Source organism: Equus asinus, chromosome 23, assembly GCF_041296235.1.
Source record: "Equus asinus isolate D_3611 breed Donkey chromosome 23, EquAss-T2T_v2, whole genome shotgun sequence".
NCBI classification, from domain to species: domain Eukaryota; kingdom Metazoa; phylum Chordata; class Mammalia; order Perissodactyla; family Equidae; genus Equus; species Equus asinus.
The window spans coordinates 35,669,198-35,683,688 of NC_091812.1; the positions used below are offsets into that span (position 1 = coordinate 35,669,198).

The 14,491-nt window shown below is 48.8% G+C and overlaps 1 protein-coding gene across 3 annotated transcripts; it reads left to right on the forward strand.

Moving 5' to 3' along the window:
• The first annotated feature begins 265 nt into the window (after positions 1-265).
• Positions 266-14,278, forward strand: DMRT2 (doublesex and mab-3 related transcription factor 2). 3 transcript variants are annotated; one of them, XM_044756990.2, is made up of 7 exons: positions 266-1,025; positions 4,428-4,819; positions 4,941-5,091; positions 5,884-6,430; positions 8,079-8,181; positions 10,061-10,141; positions 10,533-14,272. In XM_044756990.2, exons 4-6 carry the CDS (start codon positions 5,921-5,923, stop codon positions 10,114-10,116), a joined length of 669 nt encoding a protein of 222 aa, XP_044612925.1. In that variant the 5' UTR covers positions 266-1,025; positions 4,428-4,819; positions 4,941-5,091; positions 5,884-5,920; the 3' UTR covers positions 10,117-10,141; positions 10,533-14,272. The 3 variants fall into 3 exon arrangements, with proteins under 3 accessions (XP_044612925.1, XP_044612922.2, XP_044612923.2); XM_044756987.2 differs by lacking the exon at positions 10,061-10,141 and having other exon boundaries at positions 281-1,025; XM_044756988.2 differs by lacking the exons at positions 266-1,025; positions 4,428-4,819; positions 4,941-5,091; positions 5,884-6,430; positions 8,079-8,181 and having other exon boundaries at positions 10,533-14,278.
• Positions 14,279-14,491: the final 213 nt, after the last annotated feature.

Sequence of the window (14,491 nt, forward strand, 5' to 3'; positions counted from 1 at the left end):
GAGTTAAACCCTGCTTCCCACAGAGGAGGGATGAGAGCCCAGATCGCATTGTCCTTTTGGTTAGGCTAATTTTTGGACAAGCAGAGCAGGGGAAGGGCGAATTCTAACAGCCCCGCGGAGAACAGTCGTCTCCCACGAGCGGCCCCCACCCCACCAGGGCCTGTGACAGGTCGTATATTTGATTACGCAAAGCAAATTGGGAAATCATATCTCCGCAATCCCATCTGGGATTATTTATTTCGCCGTGTCCGCAGCCGGTCAAAGTTGTGAGACGATACAACGATGAGTAGCTTTCCGCGAGAGGGAGTGGCTTCGAGGTCATCGCTGGACAAACCAGAGCCAGAAGGGGCCACAGCAAAGCACTTCTACTGCGATGCCCAGACGTTTCCAAAAATCATTCCCCACCCCCGGCGCTCACGGCAGGTTGACTTGGCCACGCCACTCAGGCCGCTGGTGGAGGGAGGGTTCCAACCGGCCCCACACTCATCTCGAGGCCGCCTCGGAAGCTGGGAAGTCGGGCAGGGTCGGGAAGAACTCGGGCCTCGAATTTTCCCGGCCTCAGGCTCTCTGCAGACCAGTTCGCTGAATTAAAATGATAAGCAATGCGAATATGGAATGTCCAGTAAAGGCGGATCACTGTGCCAGGGGGTCCACAGGCGTCATCTCCCTTAAGGTTAACTCCACTTTGCAGTTGAGGAAAGTGAGGCGCACAGGGAGGTTAAGGACCCTCTTCGTTACTCCGCAGCCAAGAAGCAGATCTGGCATTTGAAGCCCCTCTGTTAGCTCTGAAACCCGGGCGCTGGACCTCCAAGCCGGATTGCCCGCGTGGAGCCGGGGCCTGGAAAACAGCCCGGGCCGCTCAACTCCAGCGGCCGCGGGCTCAATGAACGCGGCGAGAGGTGGCTGGGCCAGGCTTTTGAAGCCAAGCGCCCTCGAACTGAACCCCCGACGGCGACGGCGTGGTCAACGCAGAAGGGAGGCAGCGCCCGCGGACCCTCTGGGATTCACAGCAAGGAACTGGATGGGTGAGCAGGAGCCAATTTGAAACATGCTTTCCTTTTTTCTTTTTGGAGAAAAAAAGCCACCCTCATCAAGGAAAAATAAAAGCCAAACTCTCCTCCCTTTTTCTGTTTTTTTTTTTTTGTTGTTGTTGTTGTTGCTCGATTCTCTAAAGGGGGGCTTCCCACCGGGTGAGTCGGAGCTGCGTGGGAACGGGAAGGGCTGCGGGTGAGAGATTTTGGGGAAAGGGAGAGAGAGAAGGGGGCCTCCGCACCGGCCAGCTGGGAGAGAAGCAAACCCCGCGGGCCGCCCCCGCCAAGCGGGACCCGCAGAGTCCCCGCGGCCCGCTGCTTTGTAATTTACAAGAGGGACTCGGAATTGCACTTTGTAATTTGGTGTCGGTTTACAAGCCTCACCTGACAGGTCCTCAGTCACGGCCTAACCCCTTCTAGGAGAGGGACAGGAGACGGGAGCTGGATACTCTGCGCCCTCGCCTTTCAATCCAGCTGGCGAGGCACGCGGCGCCGCCTCTGGAATTAACGAACGTTTATTGAGCTCCTACTATGTGAAGACTCTATCTTCATTATCACTGAGTCTTAACAAGGTCCGGGCCAAGGAAGGCCACCCTTCCCATTTTGCAGATGAGGCGACTGAGGCACAGAAAAATAACTGACCAAGGTCACGTAGTCAGCGGAACAACCAGCCTGGAGCCCAGGCTCTCTGCCTCCTGTTGCCTCTGAATATTTAATTTACTAACCAGTTTGTGCAACCTTAGATTCCTTTTTTTTATTTTCCCAGAAAAATGCAGATAATTTAGCATTTAATATTGGAGTTCCTGAGATTTCTTGAAGCTCATCCCATGATAAAAACCGCCTGTCCCCCACCGCCTTCCTCACCTCTCAGAAATTGGTGGGATCGAGATTCTCTGGGGGCGTCCAGGGCCGGGGAATGGAGTGTAATTCAACTGGATCACGATTACAGCTGCAGTCTCCAAGTAGGCAGATGCGGTGCAGGGAGGGCAGGACAGGCGGCGGGAAGGCGGGGCACGTGGAGATAGGCAGGGAAGTCTGGAGAAAGCAGTGGGGCTGTGGTGTAGGTTTTTGCTGGGGACTGGGGGGTGGGCAGAGTGCCGCGGAGGGAAAGGTCCTGGGCCTACCCACTCGGAACCGGGGGCCCAGTCCCTTCAGGCAGCATGCGGGCGCCGCTTTCTCCACATCTGGCCAAACGCTGCTCCAGAAGAAGGCCGGCCGGGCTCTGACCCACGTTCTGAGGGCCCTGCTGCCAGAAGCCGGCTCCACCGTCCTGGTGTGCTCCCCTCTCCCCCGCCCATCCCCTATCTTCTGTCCTGGCTTCAGCCCTCGGGGTTTACTGTACACAAATCCCACTTGTTTCCTCCTTATACAGCAGCTTGTACAACTCGAACAAATTCCAGGGCTGCCCGTCTGGGTTTATTTACTGTTTTGGAAACAGCCGCTCACGTCCCTTTTCCCTCCTGTTCCCTTCCGGTCTCCCTTGCCCCCCCAGTCTAGTTATCCCAAATTAGCAAACCTACTCTCTTGATTTTGTTTTTTAATATCCAAAATAACTGGTGAAGGGCTAATGATTTCGTGTGTCGTACCTCCCCACCCCCACCGCGATAAATAAAATAAAAGCCCAGCCTGCCAACCGCACGCACACAGCCCGCGGTGGTGAGAGTTTGTAAATTGCTTGCGCGCCCTGGATCCTGTTTGCAAAGGCGGAAAAATAGCTAGCAGGGGGAGACGCAGAAAAATCCAGAATGAGTTGATAAAAACCTGCCGTGTCCTGTTACAGGAGGGCTGCTCTGTAAGACCAGGTACTAAAATTAGAAGGGGTGAGGGGAATAAGATAAAAAACGCCAACCCATTATGAGTCTTTTTGGCTGGGAGTGAAGGGCTCCGTTAAGTTGCTGAAACTTCAGAGCAGCGGCCGACCTAGGACCAGAGTGCTCACTGTGTGACCCAGGGCTCCTCTCTGAACCTCAGTTTCATCACTGGAAAAATGGGGAAGATACATTTCTGCTGCCGTTTCTATCCTATTGGAAGCTTTTCCTGGAAAAATATCCTGCTGAAATGCTGAGTCTTTGGTTTTAAGTGGAATTTCCCATTATTAAATAAAAAAGAATAAAATAGGTAGGAGTTTACAGAAAGAAATGTTCTAAGGTAGGTGCGCTTTCATGAGAGTATAAGAAACTACTCAAGAAGTAAAACTCACTGGTGTTATTAGGTGGTGCCAAGCGAGAGAGGCACGAACGGTCTGGTCTGCGTGACTCTTTGTCCCATGTCTGGGTGCGCACAGCTCTCACGTCACCCTCTGAGACCCAGAGCAACAGAGCAGCCCACAGGAATAAGCAAGACCTCTCTCTGCTTCCTTCATTGGGCATTGCAAGAGGCTCTGGGGAGAAGCACCCGCCCAAAAGGGGAGTCCCAGTGCCTGGTCACCAGAGAAGGACTTTCCAACATTGCCAACAGTTTGAGAATACCTGCGCATCCAGCTGATCACATTAGCTACACAGTAAATCCTCAGCTGCCTTTTCCCGCCTTTCGGAGGTTGGTTAACTTCTAATTTTGCTGACCGGCTCCAAGAAAAGTAACCATAGAATCATGTTTAGCAATTTCCTTCCTTTAACAAATGTTTACTGAGGACCTACTATGTGTTCCGTGCAGTGGCACTCAGTTTCCTAATGTCTCCTAAGCCGATCCTGAGAGACACTGATTATTTAAAGGTGAACTAGAAACGCATCTAAGTGATTTTAAATTTAGCCCAAGAAGTAGAATGCAGCATTGAGTTAGGGGACTAATTCCTGCTTTCAATATTTTGGAAATTTAACTGTTTATTAAACATTTATGTGAGGATTTTTGAGGGAGACAGTAGGAAGTCTTTTTTCTTTATACTTTCATGCACAGAAAATAGTTATCTTTTTTTTAAAAAAAGCTTCGTTTAAAAACATGCTTAGAGTGAATATATTGTACCTAAATCTCTTAATGGCATGTATTTCCGCTCTCCCCCAAATCAACTGTAATAGTAATTGACATAGTAGGAAAATGTAAGTGACATAGGTAATTTGGTGACCTGCCTGCCTCATGGGGCATGGTGAAGGTTAACGAAGAACCACTTGGCGCTTTGAGCATGAGCGGCACTAGCCACAAATATATCTACAGGTCATTTGTCTGCTGCGGTGGTGCAAAGTAACTATTTAGTTTTGCAGGAGAAAGTAGGCTGCCGCTGTGCATCCGATTAGAGGCCTCATTTCAGCGCCCACGTCTGGGTCAATGATTGAGTCGCAGAAATACTGGTGATACTGATAAGGTAGAGACCAATACTAGCTTTTCTGAACTCTGCTTTGTCGTCTATTACCTTCTCTTGGGGACAATGCGATTCGTAAGAGTGTGTCTCTGCTTGTTTCCTAGTCCACGAGATAAATGGCGACCTCCCACTTCGGGTTTAGCGTCTCGACAGCAGACCCGGTTGCACCGAAGGCCGCGCGGGTGGATTCTGGCAGAGCTCGGTGGGGAGGAGCGCGGCGTCCTGGAGGAGGCGGAGAGCGCCGGGCCGGCGCGCCTCGGCCAATCAGCGTGCACACCGCCTGACAACTGGCCAATCAGCGCGCGCGGAGCTCGGGAGCCCGAGCGGATAATACTAGGAAAGGGAGCCGAGGCCGGCGACTGCGGAGAGGGGCGCTGCGTCGTGCGCAGTTGCGTGCGCCCGCCGGCCCGGGAGGCAGGGATCTGAACCAGGCCGGGGCGGCCCGATCCTTCCCGCCCAGCCTGGATCAGAGGAAGCCGAAAGCAGCCTCAACGAGGTGAAGCGCCCGGGGCTGCCGAGGACTGATTAGAACTTTGCGGAGTCTGGGATGTGCGGGACGAGGCCGCTGAGGACTTGACTCACCTTCTCCATCCCCTTTCTTCTTATTCCCCATCCAGTGGTCTCCGGGCCTCCAGCTGTCAGCCCGGATTTCGTGGCAGGGTGTGGCGGCGCCGATTTCTGTTTGCCAGCACAGCCGGCAGCCCAAGAGCCAGGTCCCAAGGCTGGATATTTTTTGCCTCGGCTGGTAGCGCTGCTCTCAGAGTCTTGGTGAGTGCTATGATGTTGCTCAGGGAGTCAGGGAGGGCAAAGGGGGTGAATCACCTTTCCTTATCTTTTAATTTTACTTGGCTGTCTTGCCTTAAAGTGCAAACCGTGCAAGATGCACCTAGAGCCCGCTCGGGTCAGCCCTGCGAGGCCCGGGCACGGTTGATGCTGGAAGGGCATCTGCAGCTCTGTGCCCAGTGTCCTGTGCGGTCCTAATGACAGCAGAACAACTTTGGTTTTTCGTTGGTGGTGGTTGTGATGGGGATGAGAGGACCTCTCCAAGCCCGAGGAGGGGTCCTTTTGCTGGCGTACGCGGATGAGAGACGTTTGGGCGGCTAGGGTGGTACTTCTCTGGGTTCGAAGGGCCCCTTCTGATCAAAAAGAAAATAATTCTTCCATCGACATTTTTATATTCATCACTGCCATACCAGTTGGGCACGGGGAAACCTGACAAGTGGCCTAGGTCGGCCTAGTTAGGCACAATGTTTTCGTGTGTGTGACCGGTATATTACCAAGGGACTTGTCCTGAAAGCGTGGTATATAGAGAGCTGCGGTTAAAGGTCAGGTGGTCACAGAGCACTTAGAATTAATAGATAAAAACTTTGTTGGGCTGGGAATCCCTGGGGGCCCTAAAGATACAAGAAAGGCACGTGTGGCCTGGATTTGAGGGACGTGGAGAGAATAGGGCTCCCCAAGGGGCCCGGCGGGCCAGGAACTCTGGGCCCGAGGCCTGGGGACCGTGCCTGACAGCGGCCGGTGGGTCTTTGGGTCTTTTCGTGTCTCCCCCGAGTGCAGGCGACTGAGCGTGGGCCCGAGCGAGGCGCCGCGCGCCATGGCTGAGTGTCAGGCGGGCCCGGCGGCCGGGGACTGGGAGATCGACGTGGAGAGCCTGGAGCTGGAGGAGGACGGCCGCGGGGCGCCGCTGCCCACGCCGCCCGGGCCCAGCCCGCCGCCGGCCGACGAGGACGACGAGGACGAGGACGAGGACGACGCGGAGGACGACGGCGACGGCGAGGACGCGGGCGCGTGCCCAGGGGTGCCGGGCCGGCCGGAGCAGCGAGGGGGCCCGCCGCCGAGGCCGCCCGCCGCGCCGCAGGCCTCGCCGCCCCGGGCCGGGCCCCCGGAGCGCTGCGCGAGCGCGGGCGGCAGCGCGGAGCCGCGCAAGCTGAGCCGCACGCCCAAGTGCGCGCGATGCCGCAACCACGGCGTCGTGTCCTGCCTCAAGGGCCACAAGCGCTTCTGCCGCTGGCGCGACTGCCAGTGCGCCAACTGCCTGCTGGTGGTGGAGCGGCAGCGCGTCATGGCCGCCCAGGTGGCGCTCCGGAGGCAGCAGGCCACCGAGGTGCGTACACGCCGGGCCCCGAGGCGTCGGGGACCACAATGGGGGTCGAGGAGCCGGAGGGGACGTGGCTGCTCCCCACACCCCCCGGCCCAGGGCCCTTCGGCGCCGCCTGGCGTTTCCTCGCAAGGATGGTCAGGACACTTCCCTCCCCGCGCTGGCCTGCGGGGCCGGGAGAGAGGCAGCCGTGGGCAGCGCTGGGGAACTTGGCAGACAACGTTTGGTATTGAAAAGCTGTCAGAGAGGCCTTGAAAGTGGTTAGGCCCGTCGGGACATTATGGGAAAGGGTTTTTCTTTTTCTTTCTTATACTGTAAAGTTTATTTTGGTGGCGGCGGGGTGGAGGCGGCGTTTGGTGCCAGGCACCGCGTCCCTCGTGATGCTCAGCACTGTCCTGTTGCGCCGATCGCGACAAAGAACCAGGCAGCATCCAGCGCACACAGTGCTGCCGCTGTCACGGCCATTGAAGATGGGAGGACGTGTGCCCATTTTACAGATGAGACCGAAAGTGGCGAGGAGATTAGGTGCTAAGGTCTTGCAGTCAGAAGCTTTTGGCCCCAAGAACTTCCTAAGAGCCGGTGGAGGGGTCTCTGCCGTCTCCCTCCGCGGGGCTCCAGCTGGGAGGAGAGCCAGGGGTTTTTTCAAGGGGAGAGGCTCCGGGAACCTCGGCCTTTTGGTTTCCGTGTGTCCCTGTGCATGGAGAGCTCGGAGCAAGGGAGGCTTCTCCGGCGGCTTCCCAGCCTCAGGGCGCGGGAGGATTTCTGACTTTACCTTCTGGCGAGGAGGGCCCAGGAAGTGGGTCATCATACACGCCGGAGGCAGTGACCCTAATGGAAAGTCTTCCAAGGAAGGACCCGGGAGAGCGCGCTGGGTGCCCGAGGTGGCCCTGGCTCTGGGCGCGGCCTCCTCCCGCATCTGCCCGGCGTGTTTCACCGCGGGCCTGCCTTTCCTTGCGCTCCCCGCGGCCTGCTCGGCTGGACGCTGGGGTGGAAGGGCCCGGACTCCCACCGACCAGGCGGTGACTGCGGGAGTGAGGGCTGGGGTCCCTTGTCCTGAATCCCAGGCGGCCTCCAAGAGCTCCATGAGCCTTCATGCACTTCAGTCGCTCAGTGAACACGGCGGAGTTTTGGGCCAGACCTAGGAAAGTCCTGAGAGAGAGAACTCCTTTATCTCCCTCAGTGCCCTGCGCCTCCTCCCAGCCGCCCTACTGCGGGGAGAAACCAGCTCACCATCACTGACCGATGGCAGGCCCTGGGCACCTTCCGCCTCACATCTGGGTTCTGAGAACAGAGCGCAGTGGTTGGCGCAGCTGTCGTTCAGGGCCACCCTCCTACCGTCTCCTCCACTGTGGATTTCACCTTCCTCCGGGATGTCCCCCCACTTCTGGCTGCGGGCGAGTCTGGGGTGACTCTAGCAAGGCGGCCCCAGGGGGAGCCGGGGACCCTGCTCACCAGGTGGCGACTTATGGCAGAGCTTCTAGCTCGTTGCCCTGGATTTAAGGGGTGCTGATATGAAATCGTTTTGAATCATTTTCACATGGTCTAGGAAAAGACATACATTTAGACCGGGGAGAGTTGCTGACGTCCTCTCCTTCTCGCTTCTTTCCCATGTTTTCTTTCAGGGCATTATTGATTCTGTTTTTTGTGTTTACAGGACAAGAAGGGACTTTCCGGGAAACAGAATAATTTCGAGCGCAAAGCCGTGTATCAGAGGCAAGTCAGGGCACCCAGTTTGCTGGCCAAAAGCATTTTAGAAGGTAAAACTATGCAAAATTATCTTTGAGTCTTTAAACCGAGTTCCGATTGATTCTCATCAATCATGCACATGGCGTTTGATTAACCTTCGACAGAGCAATCTGAGGGGAAGGTGCCTTTTATTAGAAAGTTTTTCTCTAGGAAGGAAATCAGGACTCGGGAAAATGAATGTCACATACCTCCTGAGGTTTTTGTCACTGATAATTTTGTTGTCTGCTTAAGAGTTAATGGGGTAGCATGGAATGCATATGAAATTTGCCCTGGTGTGAGGGATGTATAAGATACACTGCCAAGTGATTCCGGAGCAGATGTCCTGGAAGGAAAGAAAGAAAAAAATAGCTCTAGTTGTAGTTGGAGCTAAATAGAATAAGTCAAGTGAGGAATTTAATAGATACCCACACCAATAAAGACCTCTAGTCTGTGCCATCCAACCTCTAAGCCCATTCTTTTTCTTTGCACAACTTTCCTCTCTGGATTATCTACATAATTGTAGTTATTCCACACTTCATTTTACTATTTTTGACAGTCGAGATGGTAGAATCTGAGAAAGGTTTTGAGTCAAACAAGAGAAGTGGAGTTTGAATTTGAACAGTGTGAATTTTCTAACTCTCCATGTTTTCGATTTTTCTAAAGCCTGGGGATACATGAATTTTTCTTAAAAAATTGTCTTGATCTGTGTAATAATTGGATTTAATTCGGTTATGCATTTCAACTTTAAATGAAACTGTTGTTAGTTTATTGCAGGTTAATTTCACACTGAAGTTTATAAATGAAATAATGTATTTTTTTGTAGTGATAGTGTTTGAGAAGATAGTTGTTTTTTTTTTTAAGGAAGAAGTAGTTACATTTGAATTTCATAACAGTTAATATGTTGAGACCATCTGCAAATAGGAGACCCTGGCTTTCAGAGTCTGATTCGTAAAAGCATCTCTGTTCAGTTATGGAATTTATTTATTGACCTGATAAATGATATGTTGACTACTTTTCACCGTTTAAAGAAAAGGAAAGTTTATATTTGTTCTAATCACTACCACTTCATAAAATTCGGGTTGACATGCAGATTAAAAAAAAAAAAAGCAGACATTTGAGTTCTTTTTTTTCTTGTGTGGCTACTGAATTGGGTTGGTTCTGGACAGGTTTTAAAAGTTTGTTCATGTCTTACCCTGTGCTTTGTACTTCTGACCTTAGCATGTTTCCTCATGAATTAAAAATGAATTTGGTTACAAACTGGGTAAATAGATTTATAACCATAGGAACCACACTGATAAACTGAAATTGTGCCAAAGCAATTCGAGAAGTGGGAAGACTAAATGGAATAGTAAATTCAAGTAAATAACTTCCTGGCAGAAACTGACCGTAGAGCTAGAAACATTAATTTTCAAATTTTATTTTATTTGCAAATGAGTACGATGGGTTTGTCACTATGTAAACACAAACATTACAATGGAGACTTTAAACAAATTTGATAGTGGTGAGTGTTCCGGGATGATGAAACACTCAAAGTATTTTATGCCGCCAGGAATTCTATTTATGTCACACTGATCTTTACTTTTGACTTTGTTCCTGTTCATAAAATATGTGATGACTTAATCTATGTTCTAATGAGTGCTTGTTCAACCTTTTTGGTATCTGGCCAACATGATTAGGGCTTGGAAAAATGTTTTAGACCAGTTCTTTTCAATATAGCAGGGGATCGCCCCTCTCTCCTTTTGTTTGTTTGTTTGTACTGGTTTTCAGGGGTAGGGGCCTGGTTAAATTGTTTACCGCACAATCTGTTTGACTGGTTAACAGCTCTTTTCAATTTTCTATGCTTCTCTGTTTCCGTCAGTCTTTCCTCTTTTTCTCCTCACTAATCTGCTTTAACTTTCTCTTTTTTCCTAGTTCTCCTCGGATTATCCTACCACTGTAACAATGTGTACATAATGAACCATCTTTAGAAAATAAAAGTGACATCAGCTCTAGGTATAGATATCTTTTTTAATAATGGAAAAGATGACCTGGGTAGTAATAAAGCATTGACTGAAGCAAGATGAGCAGGCTTGTTTCTTAATATATAGGAGCCTGGGAAGAACATTTACATTTCAGCCAGTAGAGGATGGCTGTCAAAGTAAAGAAACAGACCTATAATGACAAAAACAACAATAACAAAAAGTTACAATATGGATATCCTTCCCCCCAAAGGGAACTATTTTAAATCGAACCTAAACTTTTGCTTTCTGTGTGAAAATATTAGTGATATAGAACTGTAAATAATTGTTGTGCTGATTTGTAGTGTTTCTGTTGCCTCCTGGATTTCCAGGTTTTTCTTCCCTGGATGTTAATCTCTTTCGTGTGCAATGCTTGCTTGTTTTAGGCTACCGCCCCATTCCCACAGAGACTTACGTGGGAGGGAGCTTGCCTCTCCCTCCCCCGGTAAGTGACCGGATGAGAAAAAGGCGGGCCTTTGCTGATAAAGAGTTGGAGAACATTATGCTGGAGAGAGAATATAAAGAGAGGGAGATGTTGGAAGCTTCCCAAGCTGCTGCCTTGTTCCTGCCCAACCGCATGGTGCATGGACCTGAATACAACTCCTACAAAAGTGCCTACAGCCCCACCCTGGGGGAGCCGCCAAGCAAAGACTTCTGCAATTTTTTGCCCACCTGCCTTGATCTAACCATGCAGTATTCAGGGTCTGGGAATATGGAACTGATTTCTTCCAATGTCAGTGTGGCCGCCACTTACAGACAATATCCCTTGTCCTCGAGATTTTTAGTTTGGCCCAAGTGTGGCTCCATTAGCGACACCCTCCTCTACCAGCAGTGCCTGCTAAATGCCACCACCTCAGTTCAAGCTCTGAAACCTGGGGCCAGCTGGGACCTGAAGGGAGTGCGAATCCAGGATGGACTCAGTGTGGAACACGACGTGCTGCCACCAAAATTGGAAGGCTCTCTGGTGCTGCCTCACCCTCTGGAGGTCCAGACCTCAAGAAATGAGCTTCAGGGACACCAGGCCGTCCCTGAGAGGTCTGCCTTCTCCCCACCCCGACGGAATTTCTCTCCCATTGTTGACACGGACTCCCTGGCAGCTCAAGGGCACGTCTTAACCAAGATCAGCAAAGAAAGCACCAGCCACCCTCTGCCACTTAAACATAATCCATTCCACTCACTATTCCAGCAGACTGTTAATGACAAATCAGGTCCTGAGTTGAAAACACCATTTGTCAAAGAGGCCTTTGAAGCGGCCCCTAAGAAACACAGAGAGCGTTTAGTCAAGGAGAACCAGAAGTACACATTTACAATAGATAGATGCGCAAAAGATCTTTTCGTAGCCAAACAAGTTGGAACAAAACTCTCTGTGAATGAACCACTGTCGTTTTCTGTTGAGTCTATTCTTAAGAGGCCTTCGTCTGCCATCACTCACGTCTCTCAGTGAAAGGCAGCTTAAACAGAAAGCTGGATTTTCTGCAATCTCAGACGGTTCTTACCAGTTGCTAATTTTTTTTTTTTAAGAAAAAAGATGTTTGTAAAAGAAATTTCTAATGTGTATGATGATGATTTAAAAAATTCTATATATTCATATGCATGTTCTTTTTCTCGCCGCGTAAATATATTTAAACTTAAAGATGGAAATTACTTACGTGCAAATTGGAAAGTTCCACGCTTTACACAGCATTTCAAAAAGCAATAAAATTGACACTGTCTTCTAAAAGACCCAGTATTTGCTGAAGTAAATAGTTGGTTCTTTCTAGATGAAAAAGCTAGTGTCTATGAAATGTGTTCTTTATTTTTCTATGATTCTGTGTATTTTCAGTTGCTCCTCATGGTCTCTGGGGTCTACAGGAGAACCCTGATAAAGCCTTAGTTTTGCATTTTGGAAGGCATGTAAATTTAGCTATTTAGGACTGAGGTAAAAATAGCTTTAAGGAGAGCACAGGGCAGAATTGTATGTTTATAGAATCTTAATTTCATGAGATTGGACAAAGTTGAATTAATTTGAAGAGAAATCAAGTTTAAGATCTCGTTTGTCTGATGACAAGGGTTCTTGGAGTGGATCTCTTCACCCTCTGGGTCCAAGTCTCGTTCCCTGGTGGGGATGTGTATGTGGGGCCTCGAGCTCCCTTTCTAGATTGAACATTCTATGATTTCAGGTTGCCAGGGGCCACAGAGCAGGTTCCCTTGGAAAGTGCAGTCATTTCACATCATGGTGGCACGTGGTTGAACCCACTCTCAGCTCTCGTGTTACTTCACCGTTTCCTGGCGGCATTTAGAGGCAGGCCCCATTACAGCTCTCAGCTGGTTCCAGAGGATCAGCTTTACGCCTGCCACATTTTCACCAGTGTTGAGGTTTTCACTGTAGCTCTCCTTAGATAAAAACATTTACTATGCAAATTGCTTCAGCTGACAGTCACTGAAGCCTGCAGATGTTTATCACAACATGAGGGTGGCTTCTTGATTCTGAAACCTTTCCTCCTTGTTTTGAAGTTCATTATTACCCTCTTGTTTTGCTCCACAAAACGTTAGCTGTTGTTCTAAATGACTGATAACATGGGAGTCAGACATTTATGAAAGTATTAAATTCATCCCTGAAGACCTCATCTGTGGACCCCGTATCAAGTTCTAAGATGTTATAGTTATTTCAACACAGAAAATCAAGCGCCAAATATGTCACCCTTAATTTTGCCGTGGAGTGAATTTTTACTTCTAACTCTCCTCTCGTTGGGTCACAAGAACACCAGGTGGGCATGTGGCCTGGACCCAGAAATTCGGTAGTTTCGAGAGTTTCTTTCTTGCTCTGGAAAACATTGGAAATTGTTTAAAAATGATTTTGCTACTGAGGAGCTCATGTAAACCTCCTGGGGTTCTCTGAATTGTTGCTTAAAATTAGCATCAATTTCAAAAACAACAAGCCAAACCTTAGATTCATTTTCAGTTTGTACTTGTAAAATAATATTTGGTTTTGTTGAGTCAAATTTATTTATTTTTACTGTTGCAAAAGCCAGAGTGAATGGAAGTTTGCCAGAGAGAAAGAAAATGAAAGCGGGCAGGGATCCCAAGAACTGTTGAAAATTATCATTAAGTGGAAAAACGTTTTCCAGCCACAAATGCCCTGGTGTCAGAGACAGACACTAACTGCAGGCTCTCTGTCTCCCCGCCACCCCCCGTCATCTCTGTTTTATCTATACAGTTATTAATTTTTATCTTCCTATCAGGAATTTATTTTCTATGTCAAGTGTTAAGCGTAAACTTGGCATTGAATCTGCTGCAGAGGTAATGAGGGAAACATGTTAGAATAAACCCACAGTAAAAAAAAATTCCCAGATTTTGAGAAGGCATTGTCAATCTAAACATGGATTTTCTCTTTTTCTTACTGTACTTTAGTGTTTTGAATACATCTATTTGTCAATTTTTTCCCTTTTGTGTTCAATGAACATTTTGAGGTGTCTTTTCTGTCCTCTCTATATATCATTTTAATTGATCTATATCAATTTAATCTACATATCAATTTAATTCATTAAGTGAACCCAGTTGGCTGTGGGTATTGATGGTTTTTCTCACATTACCAGTGACCAGAATTTTATTGTTCTTGAACAATTATGAGGGTCGGTACTCCCCTTGGCGAATTTATTACTGTGCTGTGCGTTAGTTCTGCTGTGTTGGTGAGTTCTTGGAATTTCAAACCTACCAAATCTACCATCGGCCACTCAGTGAGAACTTCGTGCTAGGCTCTTTGCTGCTTTAATCATTTCACTTCTATGAAAGCTATTCAACTATATGGTTTTCAGAGGACGCTGTCATCAATATATTAAATCAAACTTGTGCTTCCATTTAAGCATTTGCTATGTTCAAGGCCGTAAATAGATTTGGCTTTTATCATTTTTAGAACGTAAAGAATAGTAAAACGTGAGCTCCAGATGCACTAATGCTGCTTTAATGACATATTTTTCTTCCATCTCAACTGATCAAACGTTCTTATTTTTTGCTCCATTTGCAGTTCTGAATAGTTTGTGGCAGTGCTTCTCAATCTTTAATGGACAATGAATCCCCCGAGAATCTTGATAAATGAAAATTCTGATTCGGTGGGTCTGAGGTGGGCTTGAGATTCTGGATTTCTAACAAACTCCCAGGGGGTGCTGATGCTGCTGGTCTTTAGACCACACTTGGAGCAAAAGTTTACAACATTTCTATCATTTTGATAGTCTTCTGTGGATTTTGGGTCCTCATGCAATAGAGTTATCATGAATAATTTAATATACATGAATAATTTAAAAAACATTTTCCTCCAAACCCATAGGCTGTACAGCACCAAGAGTGAACCATAATGTAAACTATGGAC

Excerpts from the sequence above, each read along its gene's own strand:
- DMRT2 (XM_044756987.2), top strand. The coding sequence starts at position 5,921 with ATGGCTGAGTGTCAGGCGGGCCCGGCGGCCGGGGACTGGGAGATCGAC. Across the intron at positions 6,431-8,078 it reads GGAGGCAGCAGGCCACCGAG|GACAAGAAGGGACTTTCCGG; the intron begins GTGCGTACACGC and ends TTGTGTTTACAG. Across the intron at positions 8,182-10,532 it reads GGCCAAAAGCATTTTAGAAG|GCTACCGCCCCATTCCCACA; the intron begins GTAAAACTATGC and ends TGCTTGTTTTAG.